Source organism: Ptychodera flava, chromosome 11, assembly GCF_041260155.1.
Source record: "Ptychodera flava strain L36383 chromosome 11, AS_Pfla_20210202, whole genome shotgun sequence".
In the NCBI taxonomy this organism is placed as follows: Eukaryota; Metazoa; Hemichordata; class Enteropneusta; family Ptychoderidae; genus Ptychodera; species Ptychodera flava.
Genome location: NC_091938.1, coordinates 23,111,140 through 23,132,076, shown reverse-complemented (window position 1 = coordinate 23,132,076; position 20,937 = coordinate 23,111,140). Strand labels below are relative to the sequence as shown.

General features: G+C 37.2%; 1 protein-coding gene and 1 long non-coding RNA gene across 3 annotated transcripts; one reads left to right on the top strand and one right to left on the bottom strand.

The window, feature by feature from the left end:
* The first annotated feature begins 301 nt into the window (after positions 1-301).
* LOC139144423 (uncharacterized) lies at positions 302-1,453 on the top strand. The gene has a single exon (XM_070715125.1). The coding sequence runs from the start codon at positions 302-304 to the stop codon at positions 1,451-1,453; it is 1,152 nt and encodes a 383-aa protein (XP_070571226.1).
* Positions 1,454-7,097: 5,644 nt separating this feature from the next.
* LOC139143857 (uncharacterized) lies at positions 7,098-19,546 on the bottom strand. 2 transcript variants are annotated; one of them, XR_011554681.1, is made up of 3 exons: positions 19,436-19,546; positions 9,056-9,096; positions 7,098-8,918 (listed from the first exon to the last, which is right to left on the bottom strand). It is a non-coding gene; the product is annotated as an uncharacterized lncRNA (long non-coding RNA). The 2 variants fall into 2 exon arrangements; XR_011554682.1 differs by lacking the exon at positions 19,436-19,546 and adding an exon at positions 19,204-19,394.
* Positions 19,547-20,937: the final 1,391 nt, after the last annotated feature.

Genomic DNA, 20,937 nt, shown 5'->3' with positions numbered 1-20,937 from the left:
TTATGAATCTCCAATAAGTTAGGAGGTCTTTTGTGCCCGGGGTTTAAACCCCTGCGTGTACAATAGTGGTCTGACCAATGGGAGGACCGACTCATATTACCTAAAACGTCATTAGACGCTTGTTGAAGCAAGTATCAACACAAAAATGGTATTCGGCCGCACGTTAAAATGTTTTGTGGTATTTATCCTAGTTGTTTTCCTTTATCGACTATCCTCAGTCTACGAGGTTTTTGCAAAACTGTTGCCTCCTGATGAAGATCATGCATATTTACAACGTAATCATCTATCGAAGAGCGATCAGATGCCGAAAAACGACGTTTCTGAAAAACTGCTGCCTCCCGATGAAGATCATACGTACATGCACTTAAATCGTGATCGTCTGTCGAAGAGCGATCAGATGCCGACACATTCTGCTGATGATGAGACACCATCGCAGCTGTTGAACAGTGAGAGTAGTAGTAACCACTCTGGTCGTTCACTTGGTTCATCAACATCTATTCATATGACAACATCCTCAACAGTCCGTAGCGAGGACAAACCCAACGTAAAGGAGGCTGAACAGACGGGAAACAGGCAGCAGGTTACAGAGGACAGACTTGTGATCGGCAATCAAACCTTGTTCGATCAGTCGGAATTCGTTTCTACGTTAGTTCATCTTTCAAGGAAGATAGCCAAGCAGTATGGCTTCGTCACCCTACAATTCCTCAATCGTGGTTACTTAAACCTCACCAAGAGCTGGGCATGTAACGTCAAATGCATGGGAGTGCTGCCTCGGGTTCTCTTCATAGCAACGGATCAGGATGCACTGGATGGTTTATCCAAACTGAATATCGAAATTCAAGTGTTACTACTACCTTTCGAAACAGGTTTCAAGTTGTATTTCGGAGAGATTCGTTACTATCGGTTTGTTCTCTTGAGGACATGGCTGGTAGTTGTTTTACTTCAGAGAAATATTCCTGTCACTGTCATTGAGTCTGATGCAGTATGGTTTGATGACGCTCTTCCGTTTATCAACAAATGCAAAGGTTTTGACATCGTGTCGACATCAAACAGCTTAGGTGAAGGAGGGATTTCAACGGGATTCATATACATTAATACTACTGCATCGGGTAAAAGGGTATGGTTAGACATGTTCAGAAAATTTGGAGCGTACATGAAAACACAGGTTAACGGATCTGCAATGATGAGTAGTACCCACTCCGAAATGATAATCCTTGAAAGGGTTATACAAAAGACTCACGTGAAAGTTAAAACATTGCCTCTTAAAGATTTTGTGTCAGGTCTTTGGTACAAGAATACAACACTGCGTGCGATTACAAAACCCGCAGTCATCCAAAACAACTACATCGTAGGAGTTGACGCCAAAATTGGGCGAGCGCAGACATGGGGCCATTGGTACCTAACAAACGACGGTCAGTGCAAAGATAATACAGAACTACTTAAATGTATTTGAGCTTAAAAGGAGAATGCTGATTAAAGCTTGTGGAGTCAATCTTCTTGTTGAGAGTGAAATCGAAAATTTGCTATTTTAACGTAGAGTTATCATTGCGATCCAGAAAAAAATGGATAGCAATATAAAATAATAATTTCGAATAAGGTTTTGGTAATCCGTTGCTCTAGTATTAAACATTTCTCTGTCACCCGAGGTATTTTATTCTTTACTTCGAAAGAAAATTCTGGCTAAAGGCTCCATGTGAGAAAAGTTTGAGCAAATGTTTCAGTCGCTAATTACGTCTTTGCTTAATCTGTACATAGTAGTGAATTGTTACTGTCGTTCAACACAATCAGGCCACCCAGCATAAAGTTATTGATATTCATGCGAATGCAAACTCTTATTTAGGTGTGTCACAAAATGTCAATACATCACGTTCCAATTTGACTTTGTGTGACAAATATGTAGTGTTTTTGACAGTAAATCATCGGTCGATATCACGTTGCATTCGAGCGCTCGATGCCCTCTTATGTGATGAGCTGCCTTGCACCGGGTCAGAACGTCGATGTTTCGTGTTTGAAATAAAATACCCACGACATCAAGAATAAGACGCCGGATAGAGAGTGAATAATGGGTTCTTAAATACTCTTTTTGAAATAAACACACGAACTTTTCACAACAGTGGTTTTGGTACGGTATGATAGATTTTTAGATATTTGAAATGTACAGTTTGTGTAGTATGAATTAAATATTTGAAGGTTTAGTTTGGTTAAGTGGTCTGTAAAGAGCGGTTCTTGAAAGCTTAAGTTTAACTTTCCGAGAAATGTATTATCTGAAAATTCACAACTAAATTTCCCATGCTTTTAGCAGAATTTAATCTGTGTGCTTTTGAAAAGAGTAATAAAGATGAAATGTTTAAAATGTTGCATGCTGTTAAGAAAAATGTCAAATGTTGCGTGCTTGTAATGGTGTATAAACAGAATATATTTTTCTTGCCCCATTGGTGTTCGGAATGGATGCATGGTCAGCCCACTGATTGGAATTATCTCGTTAATTACGGTATATTATACCGGCTGTTTTGGCGATGAATTTTATGCTGTTTTAGCAAAGATGTTTTGATTGTTTTATGAGAATGATGCTGTATTTTTGACTGATACCTTTTTGGATTAACACGCTTGCCAGATTGATTCAGTAGTATTGTAGATTTGAATTCAACAAAGGCTCAGTCATTGTTTTCTATGGAACGCCGTTACTGCCTTCTTGGGTTTCTTTGCTGTATGTGATGGGATGACTTCATCATAATATAAGACGATGCCAATCTATTCTTACGATACATCAATATATATTTAAGTGTCACATTTATTTTATAGAGTACTATTAACATGTTATTTGGAAACATTTTATATGGTTAGGTACTGTCAATGTTTAGGTACTATATTTGTTATACAGTAAATATATGATTATGAAGCGCCTTTACTTATTTACGTAGTGTCAATATATAAATACTGGACAGGAATATATGATTAGATATTACCTTTATACTATAAGGAAATGTAAATATATGATTGCCGTCTGTTGGGAGTTCGAATCCGATTGAAAACTTGCCGTATTTTCTACCCTGGGTTGATAGCTCTGCTGGTGGACAGAATTGTCCCCGAGACTATCTTTCGCCCAGTTTAAGCGATGTATTCATTGCTTCGCTTCCATTAAGTTTGTGCGCGCGATTTGTGATAGTGAGCGTACGTGCGTGAGTGCTTCACGAACTCTACAACGTGTGGAGCGGTCGCAGTCAGAAAAAGGTAACAACTTAGCCGGTTATTGAACCACTCTCTTTTGAGTGTGGGGATTTAGCCGAGCGGTTCTGTCTGTTGCCTCTCCGCTAGGTGACTGATGCCGTATGTTGTGAGTTCGAACCCGATTAAAAACTAGCCGTATTTCATTATCAATATATAATAGGAAAAAAGCGTTCAGTTGTACACCACCTTATCATATAAAATCATAACTAAATCGTATATTGATGTCACCTAATTACATATATTAACAGTACCTGATGATATATTGACACCACCTCATAATATAAAGGCATAATTAAATCGTATTCTGATGTCACCTATTTACATATATTAACTGTACCTGATGACATATTACCACCACCTCATAATGTAAAGGTGCCTTTTATCATATATCAACATAACTTTATCCATATATTGGTAATTTGTTACAATATGTGCTTAAAATACTTAATCATATATTGGCATCACCAATTTATATACTGACACAACCTTATCATATGAAGGCATTACTTACTCATATATCGACATCAGCTCATTATATATTAACAGTACCACATTTTGACATTACATTATAATATATAGGCGTCATATAATCATATATGAATATTACGTAATCATATATTTACATTTCCTTACAGTATAAAGGTAATATCTAATCATATATTCCTGTCAATTATTTATATATTGACACTACGTAAATAAGCAAAGGCGCTTCATAATCATATATTTACTGTATAACAAAGATAGTACCTAAACATTGACAGTACCTAACCATAAAAAATGTTTCCAAATAACATGTTAATAGTACTCTATAAAATAAATATGACACTTAAATATATATTGATGTAACGTAAGAATAGATTGGCATTGTCCTATAATATAATGAAGTCATCTCATTACATACAGCAAAGAAACCCAAGAAGGCAGTAACGGCATTCCATAGAAAACAATGACTGAGCCTTTGTTGAATTCAAATCTGCAATACTGAATCCATCTGGCAAGCGTGTTAATCCAAAATGGTATCAGTCAAAAGTACAGCGTCATTCTCATAAAACAACCAAAACATCTCTGCTAAAACAGGATAAAATTCATCGCCAAAACAGCCGGTATAATATACCGTAATTAATGAGATAATTCCAATCAGTGGGCTGACCATGCATCCATTCCGAACACCAATGGGGCAAGAAAAATATATTCTGTTTATACACCATTACAAGCACGCAACATTTGACATTCTTCTTTACAGCATGCAACATTTTAAACATTTTATTTTTACTACTCTTTTCAAAAGTACTCAGATAAAATTCTGCTAAAAGCATGGGAAATTTAGTTGTGAATTTTCAGATAATACATTTCTCGGAAAGTTAAACTTAAGCTTTCAAGAACCGCTCTTTACAGACCACTTAACCAAACTAAACCTTCAAAATATTTAATTCATACTACACAAAATGTACATTTCAAATATCTAAAAACCTACCATACCGTACCAAAACCACTGTTGTGAAAAGTTCGTGTGTTTTTTCAAAAAGAGTATTTAAGAACCAATTATTCACTCTCTATCCGGCGTTTTATTCTTACTGTCGTAGGTATTTTATTGCAAACACGAAAGATCCACGTTCTGACCCGGTGCCGGGCAGCCCATCACATAAGGAGGCATTGAGCGCTCGAATGCAATGTGGTCCCCGACTTCAAAGTGGTCCCCATCCTAAATGTCCGGGAAGATAGAGGTTAAACTCAAGTCTGATGACACCTACCGCATAATGGGCGCTTTTTGTAATATCAGCTGCTATTTTAGTATTTAATACCTAAAGTTGGGAAAAAATGTACAAAATAAGGGCTAAGCACAGAATTAACAATGGGGAGGGCTAGTGTCTATATCAATCATGACTTATCTATAAAATGACTCGACATTTGGAAATCATTCTAATCGCTGCTCTCAAATACATAAACGGATATGAAATACAATTTGCAGCTGTGCTGTGGCGTATCAGTCGCACTTGCGGGTCAAAAATTCATCGCCACAAGCCAGCCCATAGTTTAGTTGGTAGTTTACTTCGACCGGTACTATGACACTGGTCGGTTCACGACCCAATGTCTACTCCTGCTAGCTACCTCGATAATATAAACATGTATTTTCAACCATTTTTTCCTGAGCCGACGTCCACGAACTCTGCAGCGTTTGCCCTCTCGCGTAAAACGTATCGAATACTTTGGATCTGTCAAAAGTTCAGAACCGAGCAGAAACAGTCGATGGCTCTTAAAAACGGCTGTTAGATGTTGCCACATTCGACATAATTAACGGAAGTAGGAGATGAGTCATAGATAGTCAGAGATAAAGTAGGTACATGTTCATTTATTCAAAGACTAAGCTATTTCATTATTTTGCGAGGTAAATAAAAAAACTGATTGGTGTCGTAGTAAACTTCGGAAAAGGTCTATGAACAGATTAGCAGCGGTTCTGAAGCGATATCCCTTGACACGAATGCGATCTATACGCCTCAGCATTGTGCCACGAATATGAAATACACCTGAATAGGGCTCGAGGCCAATTTTTAGGTGGTATTTTTCTTTATATATTTTTACAAATATATCCAATACCTACCATAGAAAGTGACGCGATTAAAGTAATACATTACCTTAAAGAAGTTGAATACAGCAGACGGAGCGTAAAGTTATCCGAATTTTCAGGGGACACCTTTGAAGTCAAGAGGACACTTTTGAAGTAAAATTGATTGTCGTATTCAATAAACACGATTGGAACTATTTTGGGATGATAGGATTTTTAAATTTTTCAAATTTCTCAAAAGTGTAAGGTGCCGTATAGCTGAATGTTGAAATATTGAAAATTACTCATAAAAACAAGTGTGCAATGTAAAAAGAAAAGCAGATGAGATTACATCTGTAAATTTAATAGACATTACTTCTTCATCCAATCATCCCAAATTAGTTCCAATCGTGTTAATACTAAAAGTTGGACGAAAAAGGAAGTGTACTCTTGTATTATTAATACCTGATACTTTCACAGGTCGCATATTCAATTTTAAAATCAAAACATTCTTACTTTAACATAAACGATGTTGAATACAGCAGAGAGAGTGTAAAATCATCCAAAGTCTTCGGGACCACTTTGAACTCAAAAGGACACTTTTGGAGTCAAACAGATTTTCTTTATTTAATACTAAAAGTTGACAAAACACAAAAGAAGTTGAATAAAGCAGACAGAGTGTACAATCATTCAAATTTCCCGGGGATCACTTTGAGGTCAAAAGGATACTTTTGGAGTCAAACTGATTTTCTTTATTCAATACTAAAAGTTTAGAACATTGCTTCAATTACGCAAAAGAAGTTGAATAAAGCAGACATTGTGTACAATCATTCGAATTTCCCGGGACCACTTTGAGTTCAAAAGGACACTTTTGGAGTCAAACTGATTTTCTTTATTCAATACTAAAGGTTGAACAAAATCAATGAAGTGTACAATAGTCCTATTATCACCTGATACTTCACAGGCGGCATGTTACATTTTTCAAGTCAACACATTCTGTCTTTAACATAAACGATGCTGAATACAGCAGAGAGAGAGTAAAATCATCCCAAGTCCTCGGGACCACTTTGAGGTCAAAAGGACTTTTTTGGAGTCAAACTGATACTGCATGAAAACCCAATAATACTTAATGTATTAGCATGGATTATTGCCTGTATTTTAGCTGAATAGTGCATATACAGATGAATACAGTCAAGAATCCATTGCTTGTATTCAGAAAGCCCGTATTCATGTGGATTCATGTGAATTCACGTGTATTATTCTATAATACAGGCAACTCATTAGTGTGAATTTATCTGTATTATTGCGTTTTCACGCAAAGAAACTGATTTTCTTTATTCAATACTAAAAGTTGACAAAAATCCAAGGACGTGTACTATAGTCTTATTAATACCTGACACTTCACAGCTGGCATACTACATTTTTCAAGTCAACACATTCTTTTATCTACATTAAAAGAAACTGAACATAGCGAATGGAGAATATAATCAAGCGGATTTTCTGTGGACACCTTTATGGACATTTTGGAGTCATATGTATTTTTTCAATACTATGCCAAATGTTTGATAAATCAGCAGAAATGTAGAATAATCCTAGTAACTCTGACTTATAAAGTCAATCTTATTCACACACATACAAATAAATGTTAAGCATTATTTAGCCAAAAAAAAAATTGACTGTACATAAATTTTAACAGTAGAGTAAAGCACAAGAACAGTTTTTCTTTATAAAGTAAAATAACTACTTTCAATAACCGGGAAAATGAGATAAAGGGCATCAATTTCACAAAAATGAAAGCACATTACCTAATGGTCAATACAGTCCAACTGTGCTTTGTGGAGAATAACTTTTTGTGACACATATGTTGATGAAGATGGATACCTTTGAAAGCACATTTCACAAATGTCAAAAAAGCTACATTACTGCTAATACAAAATTGAAAATATTATTATAATTTGAACATCACAGTAAGATTATCCGTGAGAACAAATCAGCCAGAGGTATGAGACGAGTAGTGTTTAGAGAAAGATATTTTTTGATCAAAAAATGGAAAACAGCATCAATGACACTTCGCTCTCATTTGATTTGATGTAGCAGGCCACAGTGTGTATACTTAACTATGTTTACCCCTCGCAACATGCATACAAAGTTTCATAGCAATCGGAAGAGGGATTTCAGAGAAAACAATTTTGGCCAAACATGGGAAAAGTTGTGCAAAAAATGCGTATATGAAAATATTCACCAAAATTTGAAGATACTCAACCAAGGTTGCCTCTAGATTCATACAAAACAAGTTTCAAAGCAATCAGAACATTTACTTCGAAGAAAATTATTTTGGACCCAAGAAAAAGGAATTGCCCAAAAATGAAAAAAAATACAAAACTGAAAAATTCACCACAATTTAAGAAAGCTAATGCAAAACAATCCTAGGGTCAAGAGTATTAAGTTTCAAAGCAATCCAACAAGGACGTTAAGAGAAAAACATATTTTAACAAAAAATGGGAAAAAATTTCCGCAAAAATACACAAATGAGAATTTCACCACAACTTCGACAAATCTGACACAGAGCAACCCTAGGATCATGCATACCAGTGTTCAAGGCTATAGACAAGTGCTTTCAGAGGAAAATTGACCGAATCAGGAAAAATAGCCCCTCAAAAAAAATAAAAATTTCACCACAATACTAACGAAAATCACCATAAACATCCTGCATACAGTTTCAACAAAATCTAGACTGCGGTTACAGAGTTTTAACATTTGCTGGATTTTCTTTCTTCTGTACCACATTTCTTTTTTTACCTCATTATCATATTTTGAAGACTGACATTTTCATTTGAACTTATTAACATCTCCATCCCTAAGAACACCAGTGCACCAAATACTACAATGGTGGTGCTGCGGTTTATGAGTATTTGATGTGCACGATTTGAATAATGAGCATTAGCACAAAGTCAATCAACAGGAGCATTCTTTTACACTTCTGCTGATGTTTTATCACGATAAATATCACAGTGCTCTCACACTAGATATATTATTGTTAAATTACTCAACATCAAACACAACTATTCACTATGTCCCAATATTTTTTTAAATGAGACCTGATGTCACACTGTCTGCAGCTTGCCCATCTTCTTGATTTCCATCATTCCTGTGAGATGAAAGAAAGAGTTAGTAATGAATTTTAACAAGAAATAGAGCATTGTTATGTTCAATGATAAGGTGACAATATATACCCACTGTCTTTGAGAGATTTTTCAAATATTTTATAGACAGAAATATACATACCATTTCCCGTCTTCTGTGATCTCATCCCATGATACTCCAGCCTACAATAAAAATTAAATTAAATTATTAGAATTGGTAGGTCTGTAAGTTTGGTTTTTTTTTAATTTGCATTTTCAAGTATGTGTTGCCAGAAACTCACATTCAGTAAAATTCTAATAATTCACTGGAATTCATTGAAAATGCTAAAAAATGTTTAGGGTTTACCAACAGAACCTTGAAGTGTTCAGTATACATTTACATTAGTCCTGATATGTAATTAAATATTTTTATTAGGGCATGAAATGCCTGACAAAAATTCAAAATTACTGAGGAGGACAACATGAGATCATATAAGGTAACACCCAACAACCCTATCGTACTGTTATATCTCACTCAGGCAGCCATGCAACTAATCCGTACAGATCACTCTTTATTCATACAGGAAAATTATGAATTTCATTTCCAATCACAAGTGACACATGGCCAACAAATAGCGGCGTATCTCTTTGTTTATACCACACTGGCAATTCAAAGCACCTGTGAGTTGGCCAGTGCGGGTTTCTAGAATTATGCATCTTACTTTTAGGCATCAAAGTGTAATTATTAGGGAAGGGGTAACTCAACACGTCCACCAAAGCCAGGGAGATTCTCACAGCCCGTAAAACAATAGAGAGCCTCAGACTCCAACGCCGCAAACAATAACGGCTCCCTCACCACAACTGTACAATTACCAATAGCAGTGCGTCGACCTTTCCTGTCGTGTTTTACTCAGTCAAAACGACCGAAAAAGCCGGCCGCGGCCCGTGGGCTACTCTGTGCAGCTACATTTCTTTCCTATGCGCATAGTCGCTTGGTGGGCTGTTCAGCTTTTGGACTATTCGCCCCATAGACGAGTGTACAGAAGCAAGAAACAACAGTCCAGTCAAAATATGAAATGACCCACCACAAATTGCAACAGAATTTATTTTTTCACTACTCACCTCAGAAAACCCCAGAGAAAAACACATCAAAAGTCTTCCAAAATCCAAGGAGTGGAAAAGTGCCTAATTTGCATAAATCCAAAATGGCCGCCCCGGTATTATAGGTTCAATGCTTTTGGCCACTTACTGCCCAATATTGGTCCGATTTTGGTAATTTTTTTTATTTCCATGTACCTTGTACATTTTCATCATATTTTAGACATGTTTACAAAAATTCCATTGTTTTTTATTCACAAAACAGGAACATAATTGTAAAACAATGGTACTCTCACATACTATGTCTTCTAATCAATACTTGTTTCATGATTTTATAAGGTGCAAATGTCTGTAATGTTAAATAAATAAATAAATAAATAAGTAAATAAGTAAATAAATAAATACACAAGGAGTGGAACAATGCCTAATTTGCATTAATCCAAAATGGCCAACCCCGGTATTATTGAATCAACACTTATGACCACATATTGCGCGATATCAGTCCGATTTGGACAATATTTTTTTTATTTTCTTATAAATTGTACATTCTCTTCTAATTTCCAACATTTTTAGGGCATTTCCAATTGTAGTTATTAATAAAACAGGTACACAAGTCTGAATTTCAGGGTAAAACAATGGTACACAAACACACTTCACCTTCCAATCAATACTGGTCTAATTTTGCAAGATGCTAACGTATATGGTGTGAAATATATAAATAAAATTGAAAGCAATCTCAGTATAACTAATACAGAATATGTATCCATTTTAATTTTGGTTGTTAATTTGCCAATAACCTATTCCCTATTTCACATTAAAAGCCACCGGCTGAACTTACGCATTTTTTAGAACATTCGTCCTATAAAAAGTGGGCGGTTTATTCATATCAAACACAGTCAACCTGGTTTGAAGTCTAGTATAGTATATCTAGTGTGTTGATATTGTGTTACAAGGGTACACTGGTTGTCACCATAGTTGTGAAACTCAACATGAGGTTCAATACTAGCTGGTAATTGTAAAATTACCAGTTTCCCAAATGCTGTTTATTTTACCCAAATTGTAGATAAACAGCCGCGGCTGAATTGACAACGTGTGCCAGCGCGGGAGAGCCAAGCAAAGGGAGAGGGGGTTTAAAGTCTCCTGGAAAGTGTACAGATCACATTGGAATTAAATAGTATTGGTAGAAAAGGAAAAGCAACTCCACACATCGTTCATATTTAGGTTGTTTGCGTTTTGTGAATGATATTGTGTATAATATAAGTGTATATCATGTTTGGCTGTTGTATGTAAAATGTTGCTTAGCCATGGCGAGACGTACCCGTAATCTACGTGTCTTGTGTTAATCCGCACTGGCGCGGAGAGATTGCTGTGACACTATGATCCTTTGGCGCTACGTTTCGAAAACAGACTTTTTCTTCATCAGCCACTTAAAATTCATTTTTGATTGGTGAGACCAATAGATTGATTGTTAGATTTTTTAATTTGGTAATACGTTGTTCCACTTACGTTTGTTGTTCAAGTAGGGAAGCTAGAATGTTTACAGTTTGATCTCGTTTGGTTTGTGTAGGTTCGTGTGACCCTGAGTTTGAGCTATTGAGTATTGTATTGTAGTTTTGTGAAATCTGGCGCTTATAAATGTGTCACCTATATTTCTGTTCCTTCTAATAAATATATGCGATTATAGGTTGGTTTTGGAACAGTTTTTTTAGTGTTTTGTATTTTTCAAGTTCACTCCAGTTTTCTGTCAGGGCTTGTTTGATTTTTGTCGTTTCTATGTACGGGCTATATGTTGGTATTGTTGGTGGCGTTTTTTCTTTCTTTTTGTTGTTCAAGCAGTCTTTTTCTGCTTTTATGATCTGTCTCTCTGATAATGCTTTCTATTTCATTTTTTTGTATTGTCTGTCTTGTAATTTTTCACTAAATTGTGTGACTTTTTGTGTAAAATCGATTTCGTTGTTACATGTTCTGATGTATCGTAATGATTCACCTTTGATCAGACCTTTGAATGTTGCTGCCGGATGGCATAAGTTTCTTTGTAAGAATTGAAATGTATCTGTTGGCTTTGTGTGTGTGTTGATGTCGAGAATATTCTCTTTGTTGTATCGACGACCTTTGTAGATAGGTCTAAATATGTGATTTCTTGAGAGGAGCTTTCAAACGAAAAATTGAAAGTAGGATGCATTTTGTTGATGTTTGATATGAATTCATTGAGTTCGTGTTATGTTCCGATGAAAATCAGAAAAACATCGTCCCTGAACCTCAGCTAGGTCGACATTTGTTGTTTTTGTTTCTGTATTATTCTCGTTTCTGTCTCATGAAATGTAATATATGCTATTTCTGGAGAAGATGGGGACCCCATCGATCATCCCCATATTTAACAGTAGAATACATCGTTGAATTCGAATGTGTTGTTTTTTTTAAGATTACTTCTAGAAGAGCTATCATGTGTTTCGTTGGTGGTTGCTTGATTATGTAACTGTTTGATGATCTTTCCTGATTTAATGCTCTGCCGATTGATTCAATTACCTCATCATGTGGTGTATTCGTGTACATGGAAATTACATCCAGTGTTACTAGTGTTGCTTTGGCCGGAACTTTGATTGTCTCAATTTTCTGTATTAAGTCTGTTGTCTTTGATATATGTTGGTTCTTTCTTGACGATTTGTTTGAGAAAATGGTCAATGAATTCTGATATGTGAAATGTTAAACTGGAGCATCCAATTATGATTGCCCGTACTACGAACATAGCTCCTGGTGGCGGCACTTTGTGTATTTTCGGTAGAAGGTACCAAAGTGGCGTTCTTATTTTTTATCGACTGGATTCAAATATTCATATGTGTGATGGTCAATGTGTTTTTCATTGTACATTTCTGTTATGAGATTGTGTACCGTATGTCTTCTATTGTATTTTTTGTGTCATCTGTTGCCAATTTTGTGTAGTATTGTTGATCGTTAAGTTGACATTATCTATGTAATCATCAGTGTTTAAAATGGCTGTCCCCCGTCCTTTATCAAACGGTTTGATGGTTATCTTCTTGTTTTTTTATAGCGTTTTGAACACTATTTGTTCTGCACGTGTCATGAGGTTTTTTTTGTGTTTCGAATAGGTGTGTGTTAACAATAGCCAATTTTGTTGCTTCCAAATAATTTCCTAGTTTTGTGTTCTCGGTTGTATGTGGGATCCATTTCGAGTTCATTTTGACTGGGTGTTGTACGGTCTGTGTCTCATGATATATCAGAGTCTCATTTTCGGAATGTATATTTTATTTCCCCTATAACAGGTGGATTCTGTTAGGACGATTTGTTGTGGGAATGAATTTTAAGCCTTTGCTAAGTACGTTGATTTCAATGTTGGTGAGTTTGTGTGTCGATACGTTCTTAATGAATCTGAGTTGTTTGATGCAGTGCTCAATTTTGTTCTATTGTGACTTTTCGTTATTTTTGTCATTGTATGATTCTTGTTTATGTTTTCCTTTTTTATCTTTGAACTTGGTCATACTAAGACTCAATACAAAGCTGTCTCCGGCCATTCTGTCTCGCTCTAATCCGAACCTATCTCCATGTGTGTACCCCAGAAAACTCTGTTTTCGAAACGTAGCGCCAAAGTATCGTAGTGTCACAGCAATCTCTCCGCTCCAGTGCGGAAAAACACAATACACGTAGATTACGGGTACGTCTCGCCATGGCTGAGCAACATTTTACACAAAACAGCCAAACATGATATACACTTATATTATACACAATATCACACACAAAACGCAAACAACCCAAATATGAAGTGGAGTTGCTTTTCCTTTACTAGCAAAGACGATCAACAACTGATGAATAATTTTGTCTTCCTTGTCTTTCTTATTTATTTATTTATTTATTTATTTATTTATTTATTTATTTATTTATTTATTTATTTATTTATTTATTTATTTATTTATTTATTTATTTATTTATGTATCTATTTATCTATCTATTTATCTATTTATTTATTTATTTCACATTACAGACATTTGTATCATATAAAATAAAACAAGTATTGATTACAAGACATAGTGTGTGAGAATACTATTGTTTTACAGTAAAATTCGGACTCATGTTCCTGTTTTGTAAATAATAACGATGGAATTATTGTAAAAATGTCTAAAATATGAAGGGAATGTACAAGGTATATGGAAATAAAAAAACAATTATTAAAATCGGACCAATATTGGGCAGTAAGTGGCCAAAAGCGTTGAAACTATAATACCGGGGCGGCCATTTTGGATTTATGCAAATTAGGCGGTTTTCCACTCCTCGGATTTTGGAAGACTTTTGATATGTTTTTATATGGGTTTTTCTGAGATGAATGGTGAAAAAATAAATTCTGTTGCAATTTGTGGTGGGTTACCCCCTTTTTGGCCTAAAATGACTGGACTACAACCCAAGTCTGGAAACAGAATGGCTATAAAAACCACGCCATGTCACATTCCGTGTCCGATTTCACTGTGAAAATTAGCAAGTTCATCTATCATGTAACTGTCGATCGTTCCCTATCATTCTCAAAATTCATACCTGTTACTTAATTTGCTTCAAAAACGCTCGTTTCGTGTGATTTTCGGCCGAATTCGACGGACACGTCGCTAAAACATAAGCATGAGCAACATTCCGGTCACCTCACAGTGGACGTTGGGCACCTCCACTTTACTGACGTTAGCGCCGCGTACCCATGAGGGGTGACTGGAAGGTTGTTCATGCCTTATGTTTTGGCGACGTGTCGTCTGAACTCGGCCGAAAATCACGCGAAAATCCATACCTGATACTTCATCTACTTACAAAATGCTCATTTCCTGTGATTTTCGGCCGAGTTCGAGAGACACCTGGCCAAAACATAAGCGTGAGCAACATTCCAGTCATCCCTCATGGGTAGGCGACGCCAACGTCAGTAAAGTGGAGGTACCCAAGAGGTGACCGGAATGTTGCTCACCCCCAGGTTTTGGCGAGGTGTCCGTCGAATTCGGCCGAAATCACACGAAACGAGTGTTTTTGAATCAGATAAAGTATCAGGTATGAAATTTTAGAATGATAGGGAACGATCGACGGTTGCATGATAGATGAACTTGCTAATTTTCACAGTGAAATCGGACACGGAATGTGACATGGCGTGGTTTTTATAGCCATTCTGTTTCCAGACTTGGGTTGTTTCTCGCTTCTGTACACTCGTCTATGGGGCGAATAGTTCCAAAGCTGAATAGCCCACCAAGGGACTGTGCTATGCGTGCACGATACAGCCCTGGGGCGTAGTGGGCCCGTGGGCCAGGGTCGGGTGTTGGAGTATATTTCTATTCTTCAACTATCATCATAAATTCATTACAAAGTGTGTTTAAAACCCTTTCCCCCAAAATACCACGGACAGGTAAAACTAATCTAAGTTGGCAAAGACAGGTCAGGGGGTAACTTCCATTACTTGCCAATATGTATACGCGCCGCCCAATGGGATGGGTATTTCAGCAACTTGGTCCAAAATTGGGGGATCAATTCCACTATAAACCAAGGTCTAAAATGGGGTTGATTTTTGAGTGCCACACAAGAACAAATTTCAACAATCTGTTCCCGTCTCGCTAGCAGGGTTCTGAGCTGCACTCTATAAGCATCGATATATTTTCTGTGGCAGGGGAACCATTAAAGAGACCCTCTGGCTTAAGCCAAAGTAAATATGGACTTTGTTCTAAAACATTTTCGCTGATTTGTCAGAACTCTACATATGGCAGATTTTTGCCCAATAGAAAATACCCAAACAAAGTGGCTCTACTGCTCCTAGTATTATTCATGACAGACAGGTCGACCATGGCCATATGAAGTAGTATTGCCATACAGACGAACAGCGAGGTTTGTTGTGAATTGTAATATAAAAAAAAAAACACCAGTCAGACTGTAACTGCAGATAACTGATAATTTGTAGTAGCTGGACCAAAATTTGGTAAGAGTGAAAGGCATTATCTTTCACAAAATGTTTTAGTATTTCCTCATGTTTTTCGGAATCATGGCTCGGCCAGCAACAACATAGCTCTGCACGCAGTATAAGCTTACAGTAGTAGGCTTTGACGCTATGACTTTTGACCTGGGTCAAAGGTCATAAAGATCTAAAATGGGGTCCTAAAATAACGAGTTTTAGGTCTAAAATGGGCCCTGGGTTTTATACCTGCGGTCGCACATCCCTATCACTTATCTGAACAAGTACCTCCCCCCCCGAGAGAGGTACAGCAGTTCCAGATCTGCGTTATATAACGCCGGAAACACACAACATCGTACGCAGGACCATCATTGTGAGATGTTTCTGTGCAAGTTCACTCAGTGTAATTTCATTTTTTGCTCACGTGTGAACACGTGAGCATATGTCGCAGCGATGTCTGTCTGTCTGTGTGTCTGTCTGTCTGTCTGTTGGTCCATTTTCTCAAAAACGGCTGAACGTATTTCAGTCAAATTTGGTAGACATCTTCAGAATTCAAATGGCTAGAACTGAAAAGGTTTTGGTGGGCGTGGCTTGGATATTAATGAAGTTATGAAAGTTTTAATTTTTCTGTTACGCCGCGTATGACAAGTGAAAACAATCGACTGTTTGAGGGCGCTGTGAAATGTGCTTGTCCAGGTTGGCTACAGCTGGATAGCACTGGTTTCAACCACGGTCCCTCCGTGTTTCAACCTCGTATTGAACATTAAAAATATGATATTTTATTACTCATTCAACTCACTATTCAAGATAAAATATCGTTTAGCAAATTAGCTTTATCCTTGGTAATTGATTGTTTCCCTCGCTGTTCGATCGCCAGAAATGAGTACATACGTTCTCTACCTAGCCTCATGGCATGGAAGTGCTGATGAATAATAACTTTGGGTCAAAGGTATTGAAGTGTCCAATCAGGTTCGTGCACAGAGTCCAAGGCCATGACCTACTTCATGTACTTCTGCACTGTTTTGAATTTGCTTCGCCAAGAAACGTGTTCGTCACTGTCCATAGAAGTATGTTTGCTCTCCTTTGAGGTTGTTTGTGAAACAAATTCCGGATAGGCCTTGGAATGCATACGATCGGCATCGCGGCAGTGCATGTAGCTAGCCCTACGAGTATGACGAGAGTGTCCGGCTTTGGCTACGCCGCCTCCCACCTCCGGTAGGCGGCGTAGCCAAAGCCGGACACTGTCGCCATACTCGTAGGGCTATGCATGTAGCGTACCATGCTTGTGTAACTGCCGAGCTCAACGTGCATTCACGGTTGATACTCGTGTACAATCATGATGTGTTCAATTCTGATGAAGATTCATAAGTCTTACTTTTGCAGTCTTTTTTCCGTACGATAATCCCGACAATACGTGTTACTGTTAGACGAGGTGGCCATTTTATGATAAGTTTCAATACTGCACAGCTACATAGCGTCACTATCGTGTGATCGAGGTACAGCGTTGTTGAACGGGATACAGAAACTCTGCAGAGGGAGAAACGATCGTTGACATGAACAGTCAATGTACTTCAGCACGTAGTCCGCAGATAGCGGATCGAGAAAATAAACGTGTCCCAGTACATAACGGAATATTTATGTACATTAACTCGATATTAATCAAATTTCCAGCTCATCGCAAAAAAATGTATTGCAAAGATTAATTTGTCACTGACAAATACTGCACTGTATGGAAAAAAACAACTTCAAGTGGTATTACCCGAGACAAACACTTGTGTTGTCAATTTTGATTTCATTTCATAAACTTCATACTTCATCGAGTATCGTGTATTTCAGCCTTTGTGAAGCCATTTTATTGATATTTTCAATTTTTGTCTTGGCTTTGTTGTGGAACATGTTGAATCGTCTCCGTGGACATGTAGGCAAAAGTGTGACGGGGTCGAAGTGACTTGGGTACCTGGGGCCGACCAAAACCAGTGTGAATTACTGGGGTCAAAGCGGACAGCGGCCGGGATGACGTGTTCCCCAAGCGAGCTACCTTCAGAAGTCTGTTTCATCACAAAAAACGTCAACTTTTAAAACCCATCATTTATTTACTGATGTTATTCTCAGCATCACAAACATATACGCCTCTGCTATGTATCACAGCAAATAGTTATATTTGAGCGCCCCGTAAATGGGATCCTCGTTTTTTTTGCGAACCCGGAAGTGTGTCTTGCTCAATGCATTTCCTACCCACAGCGAGGGAAACTGCCCGCGTTCCCATGCTCCCATGCACCCTTTTTCAATGCCAGTGCAACGCCATCTGTGCAAAATTTGTGGTGGTATGCTCCCGTGTGATGGAAAACCTCTCTTATTCTAACAATGACGTAGTTGACTTTGGACTTCGATTTCGTAAATGTGATGTCCATGCAGTGAGTTTGGGTTGGCGCGCTTATAATGCAATCTTCGCCCGCCTGCGGTCCGATATCCCGCATTTATTAGCGATATTTATCTGTTTTGACTTGACCAAAGTTGGCAAAACTTGCTATGTACATTAAAGATACTATGATACAAGATTATTGAAAGTCATTTGACATTTTTTTCAGCCAATTCCCAATATGCATATTTAATGAACCTTCCAAATTAGGGATATATACTGGCATTTACTTGATAAAATTTGGCGAAACATGCTGTGTACATTGATCATTATACCAGGTTATAACAGTATTGAAAGTCATTTTGCATTTTCATGTCAGCTAATTCATAATTTGCATAAATAGCTAACAATCTTTCACGGTTTGGCATATAGAGCTTGAAGGACTTGACCAAAGGTAATTACACATGCTATATTGTGATACAATGACAGTACTCAAAGAAATTAGTTATTTTTATTTCAGCTAATTACATATTTGAATACTTAATGACCTTTAGAATTGATCTGTGGTGAAATTCATTGTGTTGATCATAACACTTTAAATGTAGCAAAGCATGTAGCAAAGGTTCAAACTTGCACATAAATGCAATATATAATGAAACACGTGAGCATTTTCAGTTCATATCTGGTTGATGAAGACAATCAGTACTCGCACACAGGCATTCTGTTTACTGGGTAGTTTGTAATTGTATAAGTGTGGTTTATGCTACGTTCCGTTCCGTGGGTGATAAGGCTGCGAAACAGAACGTCGGGAACGTAGCATAAACTGCGCGTATACAAACTACCCAGTAAACTAAACAGAACGCCTGTGTGCGAGTATGAAATATAACGTCAAGCAACAAGGTTGAAATTACTGACTGTTTGAGCTGGTACTCACTCAGATATTGGTTAAGGTGGGGTTTAAACTGGTATGCCATGGACCACAGGCGTACGGAATGTTTCGTACATCGTCGTCGGATGGAAAGTGACTGACGTGAGGCCGAAGGCCGAACCTCGGTACTGTATAATTAATATTCCCAAGGTATGACGCGGAAAAATCGACCGGTGGCCCGAAACAAACGAAATAAAGCATCTACCCCCCAAAAAATACATCGACCGGTCGGAAATACCTTCAAACTTTCTAATCTTTACTCTGGTTACAGCATTTATTTCAAAAAATCTGCCAGTTATGGGCGATAATTAACTGTCCGGCGAGTACTCGCACTTGCATTGCCACTTCGCCATTTTGAATAGCTTTTTTACTCCCGAAAGCCTTTGCGAGTGGACGAGTGACCCCGTGACCCCACAACCACTAAATTCAACCGTTAACCGTTACGTAAATTTTATACTGTCAGTGAATACAATTTCAGCTATCTGGCAACAAGGCAATCAACGCAAACCATGGGAAAGTTTATGCTTGTGAATCCCGCCATCTGACATTTGTAAACAAACTCTTCACAGGGTCACTCGTCCACTCGCAAAGGCCACTCGCAAAGTGCATGAAACGATATGAAATTGTACGATACGCTAAGCGTCTTACACCATGGCATTGAATTCCCATTTTTGTTAATACTTTCAAACACACTTTTTCAACACGTATCCATTCACTTTTGTGGAACTGACATTTAGCCAAACTACGTAAATCTACCTACATCATATCAGGTTAAAAAGTCAGTTTTCACCAGGAGTCAGGTAATTAGTCAATAAAAATAAGCCTATCCTTACACACTAGTAATATGTTTTAACATGTGATAAAGATTATTTGTGAAAAGAGTAACATCTGTTACCACATTTCCTTTCCCACATTGAGTTTCGATGTAAAACTAACTGAATCTATGCATTTGAATATTGGACAATTGGTGTATATTCAACCAAGAATAAGGTGATAAGAAGTGATTTTTATATTGAAATGTCATCAAAAAATATCGATGTGTTATGCATTGGGGTGTTTGGGCAACCTATACAGAAATTCAGTAAAAACAGTTAAATGTGCGAGATTACTTTAATCTTAGCTACAGCGTATAACGCTAAAAAGTCAAATTTCGCTGCGAGTTTATCGACGAGGTGAGCAAAGGGCGCCCGACGCATGACATCCTCGGTTTTCGGTAATTGGTCAATAAAAATAAGCATATCCTCACACACTAGTAATATTTTTTAACATTTTATTTGCGAAAAGATTCTAACAGCTGTCACCACATCTCCTTTCCTTCATTGAATTCACATGTTTCATGTAAAACTAATTGAATCTGCGCATTTGAATGGAAGACAATTGCTGTAAATTAAACCTAGAATAAGACGATAAGAAGTGATTTGTATAGTGAAATTTCAGCAAAAATATCGATGTGTTATACATTGGAGTGTATGGCAACCTATAAAGAAATTCAGTACAAAACTAGTTACACGTGCTAGATTACTTTAATCTTAGCAACATCATATAACGGTAAATAGTGAATATTTGCTCAGAGTTTGTCGACATCCTTGTTGTTAGGTAATTACTCAATAAAAATAAGCCTTTCCTCACACATTAGACATATTTTTTAACATGTGATTAAATATAATTTGCTAAATGAATCTAACAGCTGTCACCACATCTCTTTTCCCACATTGATTTAAATGTAAAACTAACTGAATC

What these genes read in the sequence shown, in the direction of transcription:
- LOC139144423 (XM_070715125.1), top strand. Translation starts at nt 302, where the DNA reads ATGCCGAAAAACGACGTTTCTGAAAAACTGCTGCCTCCCGATGAAGAT.